This window comes from Anguilla rostrata, chromosome 2 (assembly GCF_018555375.3).
Source record: "Anguilla rostrata isolate EN2019 chromosome 2, ASM1855537v3, whole genome shotgun sequence".
NCBI lineage: Eukaryota > Metazoa > Chordata > Actinopteri > Anguilliformes > Anguillidae > Anguilla > Anguilla rostrata.
The window spans coordinates 63,185,039-63,203,978 of NC_057934.1; the positions used below are offsets into that span (position 1 = coordinate 63,185,039).

General features: G+C 45.9%; 2 protein-coding genes across 2 annotated transcripts in view; both read left to right on the top strand.

Annotated features, from left to right (window-relative positions):
* The window catches only part of LOC135248798 (GRB2-related adaptor protein 2-like), a 290,320-nt gene that overhangs the window by 178,947 nt on the left and 92,433 nt on the right, over positions 1 to 18,940 (top strand). The gene's annotated exons all lie outside the window — the stretch shown is intronic.
* Positions 1 to 18,940, top strand: part of cacng2a (calcium channel, voltage-dependent, gamma subunit 2a) — a 71,303-nt gene that overhangs the window by 44,152 nt on the left and 8,211 nt on the right. Inside the window, exon 2 of the mRNA XM_064323724.1 lies at positions 9,872 to 9,955. Within this exon, the coding sequence (XP_064179794.1) occupies positions 9,872 to 9,955 (84 nt within the window). The remainder of the gene's footprint in view (positions 1 to 9,871; positions 9,956 to 18,940) is intronic.

An 18,940-nucleotide genomic window follows, 5' to 3' on the forward strand; every position in this document is an offset into this window, starting at 1 on the left:
TAACCCTAACCGTAGCTGAACCCTAATTTGAGCCCTAAGACCTAATTGAAGCCATAGGTACCTTTGAAAACATCTGATTGCTCATTTAAAATAATTGAAAAATGATTGAAAGTAAATATCATGAATACAATAATACAAATGCAAAATATTACAGTATGTTTTCCCTGAGAAAATATGCATATATTATACATCTGTTTGTGGTCATAGGTATGCATGCTACTAGAATTTTTTTTTTTGGCTCATCCAAAATCAAAAACGAACCCACGTCTTGACCTTTTTTCAAGCTGCTGAACACAACCGTAATTTTGCCTCAACCCTCAGACTTACCGTTTTCCTAACCCTAATTCAGATTCATGTCCTTCAGGTGTCCTTCAGATTCAGTTTCGAAGAGAAAATGCGCAATCAGATAAAAATATCAGTGCGGTCCATATATTGCCTTTTCCGTAAAAAAAATTTAGTCGTCATTTTGATTTGGTGAAAATTTGTGATTTTGGTGCCTTTCTGAACGCAATGAATAATAGAAACAGAAGTGTTCTCTGGAGAGGCTTAAGAGACTGTATTGGACCTGATCAAAAACGTGGTCCATGTTCAGGCATGAAACATGGCTGGCCTGGATTCAAAAAGCTGTGCCCCCTTCTGCCTCCACCCTTCATTCACCTCCCTATATAAGTGTCTATGGTAGACCTGTATCACCCGAGTGACCCTATGACCACATTCGTGCGCACTCACTGGAAGGAAATATTTTTTGGGGAAAAGGCATTTTTAAGCGATTGAGTGTCCTCTTAAACCTGTGCAGGGGTAATAATGTGGAGAGGTAGTCAGGGCACAGGATGCTGAGGATGGTGGGTGAATACTGTGTGTGGTAGGTGGACCTGAATTTTACCTGAACTGTATTTGTAGATAGGCAAAATAAAATCTGAGGGAATGTAGCGTTACGCAAGTTACCTTGAATTTAAGAGCCTGCGAAGCATTTTTTATTCTATTATTATTATGTCTGTTCTATTTATTCTTTTATCATTCCCCTACTATTTTCTACGTGTTCTTTTTCACATTCTCTCTCTCTCTCTCTCTCTCTCTCTTTTCAACATTATTGCAGTACCCCACAGAAACGAAAAGCAGTACGTGTGAAAAGCCGCAAAGTCAATATTGAGCATATACGTTGAAGGAGAAGCTGATCTCAGCACGTTATTATGCTTTAATATTGTATGCAGAAAGACACGTCTGTAATCTGCGACGTGATTACGTCTGCGCCACGAGTCGATTCAGAAACGCCACGGACTTAAAGGAAGCCCTTGTAGGCGAAACAATGGTGAACAAAAACACTGAAGGTGTCGGGGCGACGTAGCTCAGGACGTAAGAGCGGTTGTCTGGCAGTCGGAGGGTTGCCGGTTCGATTCCCGCCCTGGGCGTGTTGAAGTGTCCCTGAGCAAGACACCTAACCCCTAACTGCTCTGGTGAATGAGAGGCATCAATTGTAAAGCGCTTTGGATAAAAGCGCTATATAAATGCAGTCCGTTTACCAAAAAAAAAAAAAAAACTGATTTCGGACACAGGGTTGGTTTTGGTTGTCGCCTCAGTGATAAAAAATGCGTGTGCGGACTGTCAGGGAAAGCTGACGGGGTCACGCGGTCGAGGGACCCGTGTCACGCCCACTGACCTCCCAGGGCAAGGGGGCGGGAGGAGTCTTGCGGAGAGGTCACTGCTGTTGCCGGAGCCCCGGCTGCCTGGCCTCTTGATTGCTTTGTGGGAGCGGTGATTATTTTGGGACTGGAGCTCCTCTCGCCCCTTGTTGTTCCAGAGGTAAATCTCCTCTTAATTCAAAGGCTTCTGAAACCTGCGAGACTCCATCTCGCCCCTCGGACCGCGACACGAGAACCGGGGCCTGGCCTTAATGGAGCCGTTATTGCGGTGCTGTGTATTTGTGTTCAAAGGCAGGCCAGAGCTGGAGAAAGCAACTTCTGTTCATAGAGATTTGGTAAATGGACGAAATACTGATTTTTCTCCTGACACTGCCCTCAGAGCAATGGTGGAACTTATAAGAAGTTTCACAAACTTTTACAATTTGACTAATTGGCTAAATAATCTAAAGCTTGTCAACAATCATATGAAATCAGTATATGGCTCAGTTTGCACAAAAAAGCTGACCCATGGTTCTGATTTTCGGACATTCACTGTCAGATAATATTTAATGAGAGTATGTGGCCTTTTCTCCTGGCATGATGACATCATGAGAGAGGCTTGAGAGAGGCTGTGAGGCCTTTTCCCCTTACTTGATGACATCATTACAGGCTGTGAGGCCTTTTCCCCTTGCTTGATGACATCATAACAGGCTGTGAGGCCTTTTCCCCTTGTTTCGTGACATCATTACAGGCTGTGAGACCTTTTCCCCTTGCTTGATGACATCATAACAGGCTGTGAGGCCTTTTCCCCTTGCTTGGTGACATCATTACAGGCTGTGAGGCCTTGTGATTAATGGAGACTTGGGCTCTCAATCACAGGTCTGTGAAAACTGCTTCCTGTCAGCGTCACTTGTGGGGAGCCTTGAACCCCTGTCAGCAAAATCCCATCCCAGCCCAGAGCAACTGTCAAAACACATGCCTATTAGCTAAAGATCTAATCAAATGTTTAAATCGATACATTCCATTAATTTCAGTTTTAAAGCATCGGCTCATTTCTTGCTTTAAAAAAAAATGGCTGCGTTCGCTCAAGAGAGAATGCTACTGAAATATTATGATCAAATATAATTTGGTTCCTTTTTTTCAATTTTTATGATAATAAATGCTATAAGCAAGTTTTTATAGTGTTATCACATTATACAGTATGTAAATACCAATCGTTATTGCTTTCTGGTGAAGCAGCGTCAGCAGAGCATTTCACAAATGAAGAAATGTTTATTTCTTTAACTGATACTGCAGTCTGTCCAGGTTTTATATAGGTGGTGCATGTGAAGCCTTGGAAGCTAACAATGCACACATGCAGTCCGTTAATTCAGTTCTTTATGTTTCATATACCAGGCGATTGAATACAAGCATAGAAATGGCCATTTTATTTTACATGTTCTTCTCTGTGGGCATTCATTTAAATGCATCATTACATTGTTTCCAGAATCACAGCTTATAATTAATCCAAGCTCTGATAAGATGTACATGGCCACTGAACACTGATGGGTAAACTACAGAATTTCTTCCAAAGAACAACCATTTGTACCCTTTAAAAGAACTGCAGATGAGCTATGTTGTTTATTGGATTTTGTATTGTTTAGTTTACATCATATTTTCTTGTCAGTGAGGAATACACCTTACACATTGCAAGTTACAGGAGTCTAGGTACTCAGTACCTGGGACTAGCATTCCAAGGTCAAATGGCATCAGAGGTTGTACGGATTGATTGACTTGTGCTGTGTGTTGCGATGCCATCTACAGCACACGCACATTCGCCATCTCTGCAGTATAAGCGAGTTCATGGGTGCATACTGGACTGTGTGTACAGTTCTGTCCTGGATGCAGTCAGACCTGACTCATAACCTGATATGGTGGGTAGGTGAGTGAGTGAGCGGAGTTGGAGACAGGTCAGATCGTAGGGGTCACTCCACTGGCACAGAAATTAGCATTCCAGGTCACGCTTCCCAGTAAAATTTCTCAGGTGGCTTTCCATTTTAAAGTGAACAGTGACCTGTCACCACATGCTTGTTCAGGAGTGGCTGTAGAACATATTCATTTACTACACAGAAAACCACACGGCACCAATTCCTTCATTCTGTTTTCTGACAGACACACGGATGATTGAATTAACTTACTTGTACATCCTAAGCGTATTATCGCTGAGTCCACTCTGAACATCCATCCTTTGCTCTGAAGGAGTCATGCTGGGTCCATTGCCTTGGTTTCTGAGCTCTTGGAAATGAGTGCTGAGCAACAGTCTTTGAAGAAAACTGTGGAAAACACTCCTACTCCACACTACACTGATGCTGCCATAGAGTAGCTTCACTCTGAGTACGGCCTTGACTAGGTGTTCTACAGAACACTGCAGACGGTCATTTTTGCCAGATTCCATCAGATGTTTGAGTAGCAGCGACAGAACACTGCAGACGGTCATTTTAGCCAGATTCCATCAGAAGTTGAAAGCGCAGTGCTCAGCTGTCCTACTTAGGAGACAAGTGGTCAGGGTACGGCACTGTAGGCCCCGAAACTTCAGCTAAATGGTAAATGGTAAATGGACTGCATTTATATAGCGCTTTTATCCAAAGCGCTTTACAATTGATGCCTCTCATTCGCCAGAGCAGTTAGGGGTTAGGTGTCTTGCTCAAGGACACTTCGACACGCCCAAGAAAAAGAATCGTGAAATTCTGTCATTTTGTATGATTGTTTTTTTTTTGCATGATCTTTTCACAACAATTTTTAGTTGTGCAGGTTTGTTTTTTTTTTTTTTTGTTATGTAGTCATCAGTAAGGTGTGGTGGGGAATGCATGGAGCTGAACATGCCCCTCAGGCCAGAGGGGTTCTGTGGATATTCCTGCGGGACTTCCACCAGCGCACCTGCGTTCATATTTCCTGTGCACAGGCAGGGGCACTTTTCCTACCTTCCTACCTTTCTTAATTCAGTAATAATTCAGACCGTAATATACTGTAAAATGTGAGCCATAGCTTTGTTATTATGTGGGCCATGGTTTCGGTATTAGTGCAGAGTGAATGATGTATGTATTCTGTAATCTGTGGCTATAATGTAGGCCTACCTGCAATGTAGATATTGTGATCACTAGTGTCAATGGACATTCACATTTGCTGTAGGTAGCGGTTGAAGTTCTTTGATGAACTTCAAATGAAGTTAAAAATTATTTCATTATGTTCCTTTATTTTTGGGTTAAGAATATATAATAGAATAGGATAGAATAGAATTCAATTTTAGATTTTTTTTTTTCCTGAGTGAACTTCAGGTTTGACATGTGTACTATAAATGCAAGGACTTCCTGCCCAGTCTGCAAACGTTTTTTTTTTTTCCAGCTATTTCCAGCTGTATCAAACCATGGGCTGATTTTCCACGTGTTTAACAGAATTCAAACACGGAAGAGTGACCAGAGTTCCTTTCTAATTGTGGATGCCCGTGTGAACACACACAACCCCAGAGTGCTGCTCCTGATGTTTGTGTTGTCTGGGAATCAGAGTGAAAATGATAGCTTTGCTGCCGTGGCCGTGCAATCACTGCCGCTCGCTCGGCTGTCAAACTGGAAGTATTGTTCTCGATGTGGTACAGGCCTGCATCGGTCAGATTTTGGGAGGCCTAATTTGCTGCTTAATATGGCAACTGTTTTGTAGCTAAAGATCCCAGTTTTTTGAAATATGAAATGGAAAAATGGGGGTTGGAACTGTAATGCATGTAGATTTCGGTGTGTTGTTACAGTTGCATCTTTTTCAAATCTTTGCAAGATTTGGATTTTTTTTTCTTACTGTAAAGCAACAGCATTTTTTGTTTCTTTTCTTTGCATTGTTTTTAGTAATGAATGCTGATACTTTCCTAATCTGTTCATCCCTAATGATGAATCAATTCTGTGACCCCACTTGTGACTTGTGCATTATAAGACAATAATGGCTGTGTATTGCTAATAGCAGCCATTTCCCTGCTAAACTGTTAGCCGTGTAGTACTGTATTCTGTACAATGAACCAGCCCAGATCTCACCTGAAGTTAACAGACTCCATGTGTGTGAGCTAAGTGAAGATCAGAATACCGTACTGCTGTAGCACCCTCATAAGGAATCACATCCTCTCAGTCTGATTTCCTACGTTGCCCTACATACTGCTTAGATGTGGGTGATGCAAGAGTGAATTTGGAGCAGTATTGCAGGATAGTGTGAGGGTTGTGTCATTTTTTTTACAATGATTGATGGAGCAATGTAAGAATGAATCTGCGGTAATATTACGGTGAACTTGGGGATTTTTGTTTTTTTTATCATGAAAAAGATGTCATAATAATACCATGGCAGTGTGAGCACTCTGTTCTCAGCAGTCTTTGACTGTGAATGAAACGGCTGCAGCTGTTTTCATCGTGGGCGTCTTCTGTCCCTGATTTGAAGTGGATCAGCCCCGTCTCGTAGAAGGGCTCTGCAGTAGATCTGTGTGTTTGTGCTTCTGCCCTCTCTCCTGCGCCCTCCTTCCGGGCCCTTTGAAAGGGCTTGTAGCGGCTCTGCAGTTCACACATGTCCGTTTCCCAGCTGAGGCCAGGGGAGCCGAATTGTGTGTGTGTGAGGAAGAGAGAGAGAGGGACCAGGCTGTCAAGATCTCTGAGAGATCGTCGCCAAGTGCTGAGCGGCAGGCCTGGGCAGTGTGTGTGTGTGTGTGTGTGTGTGTGCATGTGCTTGTGCATACGTGGGTGTGTGCCTGCATGTGTGTTTCTGGAAATTTGCAATTTCAGTCATAAATGATTCCATTCCCAAGGGAATGTGCACATGTGAGCACATGCGAGAGAGAGAGAGAGAGAGAGAATGTGATTAGATATGTACACTCATGTACCGTCAGTGTAATGTGGGTGGACATGTGTTTTAGAGGGGCACACATGAATGCGTATTTGAGAATCTGCATGTTTGAGCTTAATGTCAGAGCCATGTTTGGCAGCTTGTGTGCATAATGTGTATGTAGATGAAGCGGGCTGCTCATAAATAATGAAACGTGGGTATGGAGACAGAGGAGTGAGGTTGTCCTGGAGTGGGAGTGAGCCCATGTTCAGGCCTGAGTTCCAACGCTGGGATTCCGTTTGTACTGTGAGGTGTCGACAGGATTGTTGGCACATACACAAAACTGGTGTGTGTGTGTTTGTGTTTGTTTGTATGTGTATTTGTGTATGTGTGTGTGCGTGAGTGTGTGTGTGTATGTGTATGTGCGTGTGTGTGTGTGTGTGTGTTTGTGTGTGTTCCTTTGAAGGTCAACCACTGGTCTTTCACCCCCAAATGACCAATTAATGAGGGCCGGTTTAATTGCTGTGGTTGGGGAGGCAGGAAGCGTAAGTACCAGTGCTGCTCAATCAGACGAAAAGACACACACACACACACACAATCATTCGACAGCTTCTTAACGAGAACCACCTCTCACTCCCTCTCTTGTTCACTTTTTTCCCCCTTTCCCTCTCCCTCACCCTGTCCTTCAAATTTTTTCTGTCTTCATCCGTCTCTCTGCACTCCTTCCCTTCCTCCAGCTCAGCCTCCACCCCTCCCTTTCGTCTCCTCCTCCTCTCCTCCTCCTCCTCCTCTCCCTCTCTCTCTCTCTCCCCATTAGCCGCAGAGCTGGCTAATAAAATCGATGGGAGCTGTTTGATTGCGCTCCAGACCTGAGGAAGGTTAGGGTGAGAGTGATAGTCGCACGGGCTCAGCAGTTTCCCCCTCCGTCCTCCAGGAGGATTACCGCCCGTCAATCACGCGAGCCTCCGCTGCTCCGCTCGGGCGGCCGTTCCCCAGGTTAACCCCGGCGCACCGGGGGCCCGCCGGTCAGCCCAAAAAAGCGATTTTTCAAACACCTGTTCCTGGAGAATTACAGGTGCTTGCAGGAAAAAAAAAAAAAAAAGAATATGGCAGCCGAACGAGAATCAAAACCTCTCTCTCTTTTCTTTGTGCGAGCGAAACGGGTCTGCGCGGGCCAGCGCCAGTCGGACGGTTTTCCCATAAGGCCTTGAGTTCGGACACTGCTGTGACCGGCAGCGGCATCCTCCGCATAGGCAAATGGGCCAAATGACTGAGCGAAAGATCAGGAACTAAGACCCCCCCCCCCCACCCCCCTCTCACCCGTCCCCCACGGAGTGGCAGGAGCAGCTCCAGGCTGATCCCTCCTGCAGGGACCCTGTGTGTAAAAGGCTACCAGCAGCGAGCCGTGCACCCCACGCTCCACGCTTAATATTAAGGTGCACGTACAGTACAGCGCAGGTGTTCCCAAACACCGTGACGCATGTGGCATTTATTACACACCCTGATCACTGCAGCACTAACGCTGGCATTGATTACCTGTCCAGACTGCGGCGTGGAGTAAGAGTTGAGGGAGACAGTTTATGATCACGAGGTTGTGGGTTCAAACCCTAGTGGGACAGCGCTGCTGTGCCCAGGGGAACGTATCCCAGATTGCTTCAGCACATTTTTCAGCGCCTGTCTGAAATGGGTTTCACCTACGGGCAAAAGTACTGGGACTATGGCACAGTTTTTGTTGTTTTGGCTCGGCACATTGGATTTGGAACAAATGCAATAAATAAATGAAAAAATATTTTTACACGCAGACTCATATTCCAGTATTTTTCCAAATAAGACAATATCCTGAATAAAATTTGAGTTATGTAAACATAATATTCTAAATAAATAGCAAAATAAAGCCTTATTCCCAATTTGACATATTCCAGTAGAAGGAATTTGGCATATGCTGATATTATTTGGGTTATTGGAGTGCTGCTTGGGCATGTGTGCAGCTTATTTGGAACATCCATCTCCATCGGGGTTTTCACGACAGTTTGTAACACAAACAGCCTGAAGGTGCTGTTAATGGTCAGCGTGGCTGTTACTACCCTTCGTGTTTTAAACGTGAGCCAGACAGTTCACAGGGCACAAGGACGGAAGGCCCTGCAAAAAAAAAATAGTTTTGGCCCGAGGGTGGAACTGTCCTTTTTAAAAATTTTAACAGTAAATAAAGAGCGTATGGGGACATAATGTTACGTGTTTTTATGTTTAATCAGACTATACACGGCTGCATGTAAACGGGAATTCAAAAAATGTTCACTTCTCAGTAACCATGTAAACAGCTTATATGGAATATTGGCATATTCGCAATAATGGCAGTAACTGGAATATTTTTTGCTTGTGTAGGTATTGGAATTACAACCCTTTCTATACATAGTCCTCCCATTTTAGGGGAGCAAAAGTAATTGGAAAAATTAAAATCTGAAATTAAGTCATCATACATAATTCACACTTGGCTGACAGGTGATTGACTTGGTCGGTCAAGAACATTCTTCTTCTTGGCGTTGAAAAAACCCCTTGGTTGCTTTGGCAGTGTGTTTGCGTTCGTTGTGTGGCACCGTGCAGTGAGTTTTGAGGCATTTGGATTTGAGCAGATGAGATGTTTCTGTGCAATTCAGAATTTATTCTGCTGCTACCATCAGCAGTTACATCATCACCAAAGACCAGTGAGCCAGTATCTGTGGCAGCCATACATGCCCTACCTCCACCATTTTTCACAGATGAGGTTGGGGGGTGGGGGGAGGGGGGTTTGATCATGAGCAGTTCTTTTCTTTCTCTCTACTTTCCTCTTTTCATCACTTTTGTACAGGTTAATACTCGTCCCATCTGTCCATAAGACTTTATTCCAGAACTCTACAGTTTTTATGTACTTTCTAGCAAACTTTAACCTGGCCGATCTGTTCCTGAGGCTTCCACGTGGTTTTCATCTTGCAGTGAACCCGTTGAGGTTCTGCTGGTGTAGTCATATCTTTATGGTAGTCTTTGACACAAATGTGCCTACATCCCGGAACGTGTTCTTGACCTGTTTGGCAGTTGAAAAGGGGTTTTTCTTCACAACTGAAAGTATTTTTCATTCATTAACTACAGTGGTCTTCTGTGGTCTACCAGGTTGTTTGCTATTGCTGAGCTTATCAGTGCTTTCTTGCTTCCTAGAGTTGATTTTGACACACCCAATATTTTAGCTATGTCTCTGATCGATTTATTCAGATTTTTCAGCATCACGATGACCTGCTTTACTGGCAATGAAACTTATTTGGTCTGGATGTTGAGAGACAACAGCAACGGACTCCAAATGCAAATTGCACTTTGACGTCATATGCATTGTTGTATTTAAATTTTTTAAATGTCTGATTCTGGGTTCCTGACTTTGCTGTTCTTATCTCTTGCAGGAAACTTTAAAGGGCTGTGTAAACAGATAGATCATTTTCCAGAAGACACGGATTATGAGGCCGACACCGCTGAATACTTCTTACGTAAGTCCCCTTTCCTGAGAGGAACTTTGGAGGAATGTCTGTTTTGTGTGGGACGGGCACTTAGCCTTACAGACAGGCTGTCATGTTTCCATGATGTTTGCATGGTGACATCTATGTGTGGGAAAACCTCTGATCATCACTCAACAGATGAAATAACTGCATCGATCCTTAGAATGAGTGTAAATGTGTGTGTAATGCACCTGACACCCTAAACACGCTAAAAACACATAGGAAAATTATCAAAATTATTGAAGACAAAATTTCAAACCAGTCACCTTTAATACCTTCAATACCTTACGATATATCACATACATGTTATCACCGCCATAGGGAATGGAGATTATTATAAGACTATTTAATTGCCACAATTATTTTAAGATAACCAGGGTAGATGACATAGAGCGAGCTACATTGAAAGGTCAAAGATCATTGGTTAGTTGACTGGTCATGATTCCAGGCCTGGTAATTATAATAATGACGTTATAGTACTCGGACACTGGAGATAAGGGGGACGAAGAGGAAGCAAAATGGCCGCCCATGTACAAGTATATAAACTGCTTGTGAACAGGCTGACAGGACTGGGCTACAGCTCCCCCAATGGCCTGCCAATTAGGGCATTCACTTCTATAAATATTACAAGCTCTCCTATATAGGTCAAGACTCTATCTTCACCCATCTGACTTTGTTTCAAAGTGATTGGAGCCGCAGAAAGACTGTGGGGGTATGTGTTGAACCCCCTCTCGCCCCCCGATTGTGGGGGGTACTGGATCTGTGGCCTACGCCGGGTGTGGCACCAGTCTTCCAACTTAGTCACTTTATCTGAGGATGCTAATTTACTTTTTATATGGAATGGAATATGGAATGCATATTTCTCTGTGCTGTCTGTTAAATCAATACATTACATTACAGGCATTTAGCAGACACTCTTATCCAGAGCGACTTACCTGTACAAATTTTTATATAGCATTTTACATTGTATCCAGTTGTACAGCTGGATATATACTGAAGCAATGCAGGTTAAGTACCTTGCTCAAGAGTACAACGGCAGTGTCCTACTGGGGAATTGAACCTGTGACCTTTAGGTTACTAACTCCTTACCCATTACACTACACTGCCGGCCTGCCCGCCGCAGTCCGTTTTTCTTTGAATGAAGTGTGGCTGGCTTTCTTGTAAGTGTGTCGGTTTACTAATAAATATGTGTACAGCGCAGAATACAGCTCAGTACACTGCAGATGAAAGCTGTAGTAGTTTGAGGCTCATTTGAAAACTACAAACAGCTGAAGGAACAACTAAAAAATTCAGTCCATGCGTGACATACGATTGATAAAAAAAGCTGCCGTAGCTCTTACCTACTGTACTCCTTTATACTTCTGCAAAGTGTTTGTTTCCATGACTACCGTTTGAAAAGTGAGTATTTAAACAAGAGGCTTGTTATGGTCAGGCTGCTGGCACTCATTAAATACCTCATTTTTTCACAGTGACAGATCGTTTGTCAAACTGTCTCACAGCATGTTGCCTCTACTACATGTAAGTAGCACCATCGATGGGTGGCCATACATATTAAAGTCTGACATTACAGTCAGAGGATTCACATACATCAATATACATTCAATGGGACGGCAAGCTATATAGGCCATTTTGGTCAGGGAACTCAAAGACTGAGCTCATGTCCCTTGAGGAAAGTAATTGTGGTATTCTTTATTCTGGAGAGAGAAAGAGAAGGAGAGAGAGAGAGAGAGACTGAAAACTGTCATTGTACAGAGGCACCTGTGCAGGCTATATTTAAATGTACATAAGAGGATTTCTGTAACGAGAGAGAGTATTTGGTCATTGTGGTTAATTCTCTGAGAAACTCTGAAAGGTGACTAAATCCTGGTGCATATAGGTATGGTGTATGCTCCTCTATAACTTGTGGATGACACACCTACCATTTATTTATTTATTCATTTGTTTATTTATTTATTTGCAATAAAAAATAAATCTCCCATATATATTATGGAGACTTAAATTCTATGTTTATTTTTGAAACACTGGTTTAGACATTAATGTAGGACAGCTTTGGCATGGCACTCCTTACATTTCTGATTGTAGCTGTACAGTACAGTACTTCACCCTGCACGGGCGAGAGAGCAGCACAGTTTAAAAATGAATGTCCCTTACTAATTTGTACCGACTTGAGTATAGTTAATACACACTAGTTGTTTCATAAGCTGCTCAATGTAAAAAAAAAAAATGTACTATTATAATTAATTGGAAAATATTGTCTCTCATTCACCAGTGAAGTTGTCAGCGGAAGTTTTCCTCCACTTGTGTTGAGAACCAATGCGCCTTTTCAATAGGCATGGCGAATGCATGTGCAGATGCAACAATGCGAGCTGTAAACTGCTTCGGGTAAACGGCGTCTGCACGGAGCGTGAGGCTCCGGCGTGAACGTGCGGATTCCCCGCCCCGCGAAGCTCCGGTCTCGCGGCTTTCCGCTCAGCTCGGCACCAGCAGCACGCCCACTCACAACGCAGTGGGAGACGGCAGCGAGGAGCCGGAGAGCGAGCGCGAGCAGAGCGCGAGCAGAGCGTGAGCGCGTGAGACAGCGCGGCAGGCGGAAACCAGCAGCGCGGCAGCGTGGCCGACACCTCCGACAAACCCCCCACACGGCGCCTGAAAAGATTCCCGCAACGCGGCGAGCGTCGATGCGGAGGCAGGCGACGCAGCTTTCACGCGAGCCGCAGCTCTTGCGGCAGAGCGGCGGCTCGGGCGGCCGCGCGCGTCTCCGCTCTTGATTATGTAACACAGAGGAGCCGCTCGGCTGAGGCGCCGGCGGGTTTCAGCCCGCCGCGTGGTCGGAGCTCCCGCGCTGAGCCGCTGCTGCTGGGGAGGAGCAGAAACAGAGAGCAGAGGGAGCTACGCTAACCTCCAGAGGCAGGTTCATTACCGATCCGTTACCGACTGCCGCACGCTGTAACAGAAACCGAAACTGTGAAACCTAACAAAATTAACACGGTCACCGATCCTACAGTCGGGATGCGGATGCAATAAAAAAGGAGAGAAAATTGGGGAGATGAAAGCGAAAGAGAGAAAATGAAGGGGGAGAGAATGATAGAAAAGCAGAAGGAGTGAAGAAGAGAGAGAGTGAGGTGGGAGCTAGCTGAGAGTGTGGGAATGTAAAAGAGATGAAGAGAAGACAGACAGAGAGAGAGAGAAAACGTGGGAGAGAATCAGAGAGCGTGGCCTGACTGTATTCCCCTTTTCCCTGCGATGTTACTTCGGCAGTAGCTGGTGAGAGAGAGGCGGTCCTTGTTTGTGGGTCATGCCTGGGGGTCCCCTGCAGGGTCCGGGGCTGGTTATTGGCCAGTGATCCGTACGGGATTAGATTGGGTCAAGGGATGGGGCTCTGGCCTAAACTGGCTGTGTCCGGAAACTGGGGCCCAGACGACCTCGGCCGCATGCAGACACGCACTGACCGCACCAGCCAATATAATCAATTGGGCTGGCATAGGGGCGGGGCAGGCCCACACGGAAGAGTGTGAGAAGGAGGGGGCGGGGAAGACATAACCCCCCTTGCCCCTTTCAAACACCCTCATACCAATACTGAGTTCAGGTCAGTGTCCAAGCGGGGGCCAGATTGGGCCTGCAAGCCACACGGGCGGAGGTCGAGGCTCGGGGGCGCGGGATGGGGGGTTCTAGAACGCTGGCATCCCGTTCGCTGCGCGCCGAGGCGGCTCGCTGTGCCGAGCTGTGCAGTCGGTCGGTCGCCATGGCGACGCGGTCGCCGTCGCCGCGGTCCTGCCTGCGATCACGTGACCGCGAAGCAGAAGCCGTCGGAGGACTGATTAATAAACATTTGCGCAACCTTAATGAATCAGTCGATAGCGCCGCTTCGCGCAGAGGGAGCCGATGCTCTCATCCATGACCGCACATCTAATTAACACTGAAAATATTGAGAAGCCATGATACATAAACAAAACATGGTGGAGAAAGGCTTCCCATGATTACAGCCTCGTCCAGGCTGAGAATGCAGTCAAAGCTGACTCACAAAGCTCTGCCTGTGCCAGACAAGCTCTGTACTAAAAACTTCATTTCCCAGGGTACTTTATTTCGCAGAGCTCAATTAGAAAGAATATTTAAGGCCTTTCAATCAGTCTGTCTAATTGAAATGATCAAGCACTGTATTAAAATATGTATGTGGAAAATTGTTCCATTGTTTTTTACTATTTCACTCTGATTTATGTTTCGATAATAATGTTATTTTTGGTGACACTGAAGCCAAAATGAAATAATTTAGAATGCAGTACATATCTTTGAGAATTTTAAGCAGTTGCATAATTTGGCTCTGTAGCATAAATAACTTAATTGATCAAAGAATATATTCACTGTTCAGCAGGAATATAATTTCCCATTATTTGACTGTTGTACAGTTGGCTTCAATATAATTGTTATATGCACCATAATTTGAATATTTTGGTGTCAGTGCATAAATCACATTGCTTTCAGTGATTTTCTATAATTATGTCATTGCCATTTTCTGTAGATGTGCACAGAATTGTCTTCCTGGAAAGACTGATTCAACAAATATCTTTTACCTGCAGCAGTGCATGTTGGCAATGCAGTGTGTGTGTGTGTGTGTATATGTGTCTGTGTGTGTGTGGGCGTGTGCGTGTGTGTGTGTTTGTGTGTGTGGGTTTGCGTGCGTGCATGCATGCATGTGTGTATGTATGTGTCTGTGTGTGGGTGTGCGAGTGTGTGTGTGTGTGTGTGTATGCACATGTCTGTGTGGGTGCATGTGCATCCGTACAGTATGGGTATGGGTAAGAGTATGTACATGCATACGCTGGCATGTGTGCGTGGCAGTGTCACATGTTTGAATTGTGATGTAATTGAGGGCGCCGTGCCATCAGAGAGTGCCTGATGTACTGGGACCACGTATGTGCAAATTCACGCAGACAAAGTGTGATTTTTTTGTATTGTCATGGGAGCCGATCAAAGTGACATAAGTAGTTGCGAATGCAGCGTAGTTAGAGTTAATGTAATATAATCTGTGAAGAATGGAAGGCAGAGGTCAGAAACTGCTGCCATTGAAAATGACAGAAATAGATCATTTTTATGCTTATGGACAGGCCGGCCAGTGCCCAGTTGTCCCTTTCAGTTTTGCTTCCTCTTCTTGTAAGTGATACGACCCTGTGTGTGTGTGTGTGTGTGTGTGTGTGTGTGCATGTGTGTGTGTGTGTGTGTGTGTGTGTGTGTGTGCTTGTGGCTGTGTGTGCTTGCGTGTTTGGGTGTGCGCGCTTGTGTGTGTGTGTGTGCGTGTGTGTCCTTGCGTGTGCATGTGGTTGCGTGTGTGTGAGTGTGATTGTTGGGAGGGGATTCATGAGTGTTTGCAGTATTCCTTTGTAGTGTGCTATCAATTTGACTCAGATAGCTGGAAGACATTATTTGCATTGCCTGTCTGCCTGCCCTTCCTGCAGATCAGCACATTTTGGACTGTGAGAGACTGAAGTGAGGAGCCATTTTGGCTCCAAAGTGAATTGCGTGAGAGTGTGTGCGTAGGTACTGGGAACAAACTAGCCTTTACATGTGTGTGTTTCTGTATGGTTGTGATTTGGAACTGTTGGAGCACTGTTGTGTGTGTGTATGTGTGTGCATGTGTTCGTGTGTGTGTGTGTGAGAGAGAGAGAGAGAACGAGAATGAGAGATAGCATGCATGCAGGAGTCTGATTCAATAAACTGGGGAGTTAGAACCATCTACATGGCAGTTGTGCAAAGACAGATCAGTTGATGCTTTGGTTCCTCTCTCTCGCTCTCTCCCACTTCCTTTCTGGGTAGAGAGTGCAAGCTGTACTGGCTGGTACAGAGCACAACAAGGCATTTCAGACAAAATACTAAGAGCAATCACAAGAAAACAGTGCACGTTATATAAATTACTCATCTTGTGTGGTGAAACCCCGTGAGGAATTTTTCAGGGAATAGAAAACGACCGTGTTTTGGACTCTGCTACGATTTGAAAAAAGGTGATTTAATTTCTCTTAATAATAATTTTAAGCGTAAAACGGGGAGATTCGGGGACGAACTCTCCGGAGGGTTATGAGCTCCAGAGACAATTCAATGAGCTGCGCCACAGTCATGATGACCCCGGCTTCCCCTTAATTACACATTCTGACCCGCGCCCCAATTACCAGGCCTCTAAATGAGGGAAGAAAGCTTAAGGAACCTCAAAGGGCAGAATCTACAGTCACATTAAAGTCACCAAGGCCCTCTCTAACAAACAGTGCCCTCTAATTGGTCGAATTCTTGTAGTATTGCTTGTGATTCGTAGAATGAAAGACCCCCTCCCTAGCGTGCAGTGTTCTCAAATAATGGTTTTTTCGGGTTTTTGTTGACAGTGCCCATCTCATATTTCTCTGCCTTTGGTGACTGATATCTGAACAGTGACATTTTTGCTGTCCAGCTGTAAAAAGCATTTGGACATACCGCACCGCCATAGCAGTTAGCATTCAAGCAGCGTGTGGGTAACGGCGTTCCAAAGTGGGGTGGCATGAGCCAAGTCACCGTGGCAACTGGCGTGTGGCTCCACCCACTCTCCTTGTCAGGACAGCCTGGTGGGCGGTGCAAAGCGTCTGACGATCATCCCTCTACGATAGACGGGCATTTTCTGTCAGGCTCATAACTCACGATGCTTACGATTGCTCTCCGAACAGAGACACGGACATCACAAGCCACCGGATCCTCCAGAAGTGTCATTCCCCGCAATGGAGACACACGTCACGGGGGTCACTCGAGATTTGTCCTTAATTTTGACTTACGAATAAAAGTTTGCGCACTGATTTTTTTCCCCACAGACACAGTTTGGCGAGTTAATTTTAGCGATCACCGAAATTACTACATTTACATTGCATTTATATTGCATTTTTATTTACGTTTGTGAGTTAAAGTTAAGGACCAGTGAAGGCTGAAACCAGGCCACATGCAAGTGGGGGAAACTGTGCACCAGCCTCTCTCTCTCTCTCTCTGAAGCTCCCCTTGTGTTTACTCCATGACCTTTAAGCCTCTTCAGCTCCAGAGCCTAACGCGGTTCCACACGCTCGACCGCAGGCCTGTGTCCAGCGGAGGCCGTAAACGAACACCGACCGCCGGGACTCAGCGCTCGGGAAACGAGGGTCGGCTGTTACTGATGGCGGCGGGCAGCCCCGGCTAAGACCTGATGTTAGCGGGAGGTTAGAGGCGGGGTCGGCGACCCTCGAGCTCCCTGCCGGGGGGGAGCCGATTGGTTGGCCTTTCTGTCGCCGCCAAGTCTGCGGAGGCTTCCAGGAAACAATTTTGCCCGGTCGGGTCCTCTGCAGACGTAAACTAGACAAATCAACTACTGAACTGCTGGTCTATTGTATATCTAGACAATTGGCCTGTAGGACTGAAGAATACCGCGCCACGTGGTCCTGGCTTCTTGGGAGTAGGCCAGCTGTTCTGTGAGGTTGACCGCTTTTCTCTGCCATAACAGTCACATGCAGCACCTGTCCAATGAGTGCAAGAGCTGTGCCTTTGATTCATAAGAAGAGAGCGAGCCGCATTGTAATGGGGGGTGAGCAGTCGGAAAGAACAACACACATAAATCAAGCTCCTGTTTTGTTTCGGAGCAAAGAAATGCAAAATAAAAATGTACCAAATTAATGGCTACTCCCACTCAGGGATATTTCTGGACCAGCAAAATAAATTAACAAGCCAATAACACAGCCTCCAGTTCAACTGAAGTGAATGATTCAACCAGTCTTAAGCACACAAACACACACACACGCGTGCACACACACACACACGCAGGCACGCCTGTTCACACACACATGCACACACACACACACACACATTTTCACTTTCTAGTTTTCAAGATCACACTAAAAGCTGCACAAAACGTTGCGTATTAGATTAGCTGGCTGAGTTTGTCTTTACTCCTGTAGACTGTACTTCATACTTTTTTGATTCTTGGGTTACTGGCAATACAAGTGAAAGGCTCTTCCTATTTGCCTTCTAGTAAACCAAAAAATCTCTTTTCTGTCTTTCCGTTGACCTGTTTGAATCAGTTTTTAATAATAGTTCTCACGCAAGTGTAGCTAACCTTCTATCTGATGAAAGCCTACTGTGGTGTGGGGATGGCTGGTTTAAGCAGCCACACCTGCCCTGGGTCAAGCTAATTAGACCTGGCCAATTGGATAATTGGTTAATAATTAGATAATTGGCCAGGCTAATTGGACCCAGGAACAGGAGTGGCTGCACCTGTGCGTAGTGAGGTAATCACTGCGCACAGGTTAAATCTGCCATCCCCACCCACATCAGGAGCTTCTCTGTCATGACAGTGTTTGAGATCTGCTCACTTGGCTGTAACATCTTGCCAAACCCTCGTGGAATAAATGTGGACTGTTTTAACATCTTCTCCCTGTGTCTCTGTGCTGGAGGGCCCCAAAGAAAGCCACTTCGGTGGCCTGTGGCAGGCGTGTTTGCCACAGTGGCGCCCAACGTGGGGCTCCTCCGGCACAGCAAAGAGGCACAGGAGGGCCAGCCAGGAAGCACACTGGACGAGGGGCGGCTGAGGTGTTCCCGACAGGGCTTCGGGCGGATCCTCCGGGCCAGGAATGGGGAGCGGAAGATGACCAGGGAGGGGAAGGAGGCAATCCTCAGCTGGGACGCTGAGGAGCTGCACCTGGCCGAGGAGGCAGGTCAGCGACGGGCGGTGCACGAGAGGTGGTCGCGCCGTGAGCTGGACTTGGCCGGGAAGGCGGGTCAGCCACGGGCGGCGCACGAGCGGTGGCCGCGCCGTTTTGCTTCCTTTCTCGTCCGTTGGGTTGTTTTTCGTTCTTTGTTTTTGCCTGGTTGGTTTGCCCGGAGCCCATGAGGGGATAAGCCTGCAGCCGCCTGCCAGCAGAGCCGACTGGCGGCCACCACAGCCACGAGGGTTCCTGGGCCCCAGCACCACAAGGCCAGTCCACCAGCCCACCAGCCCAGCCACCC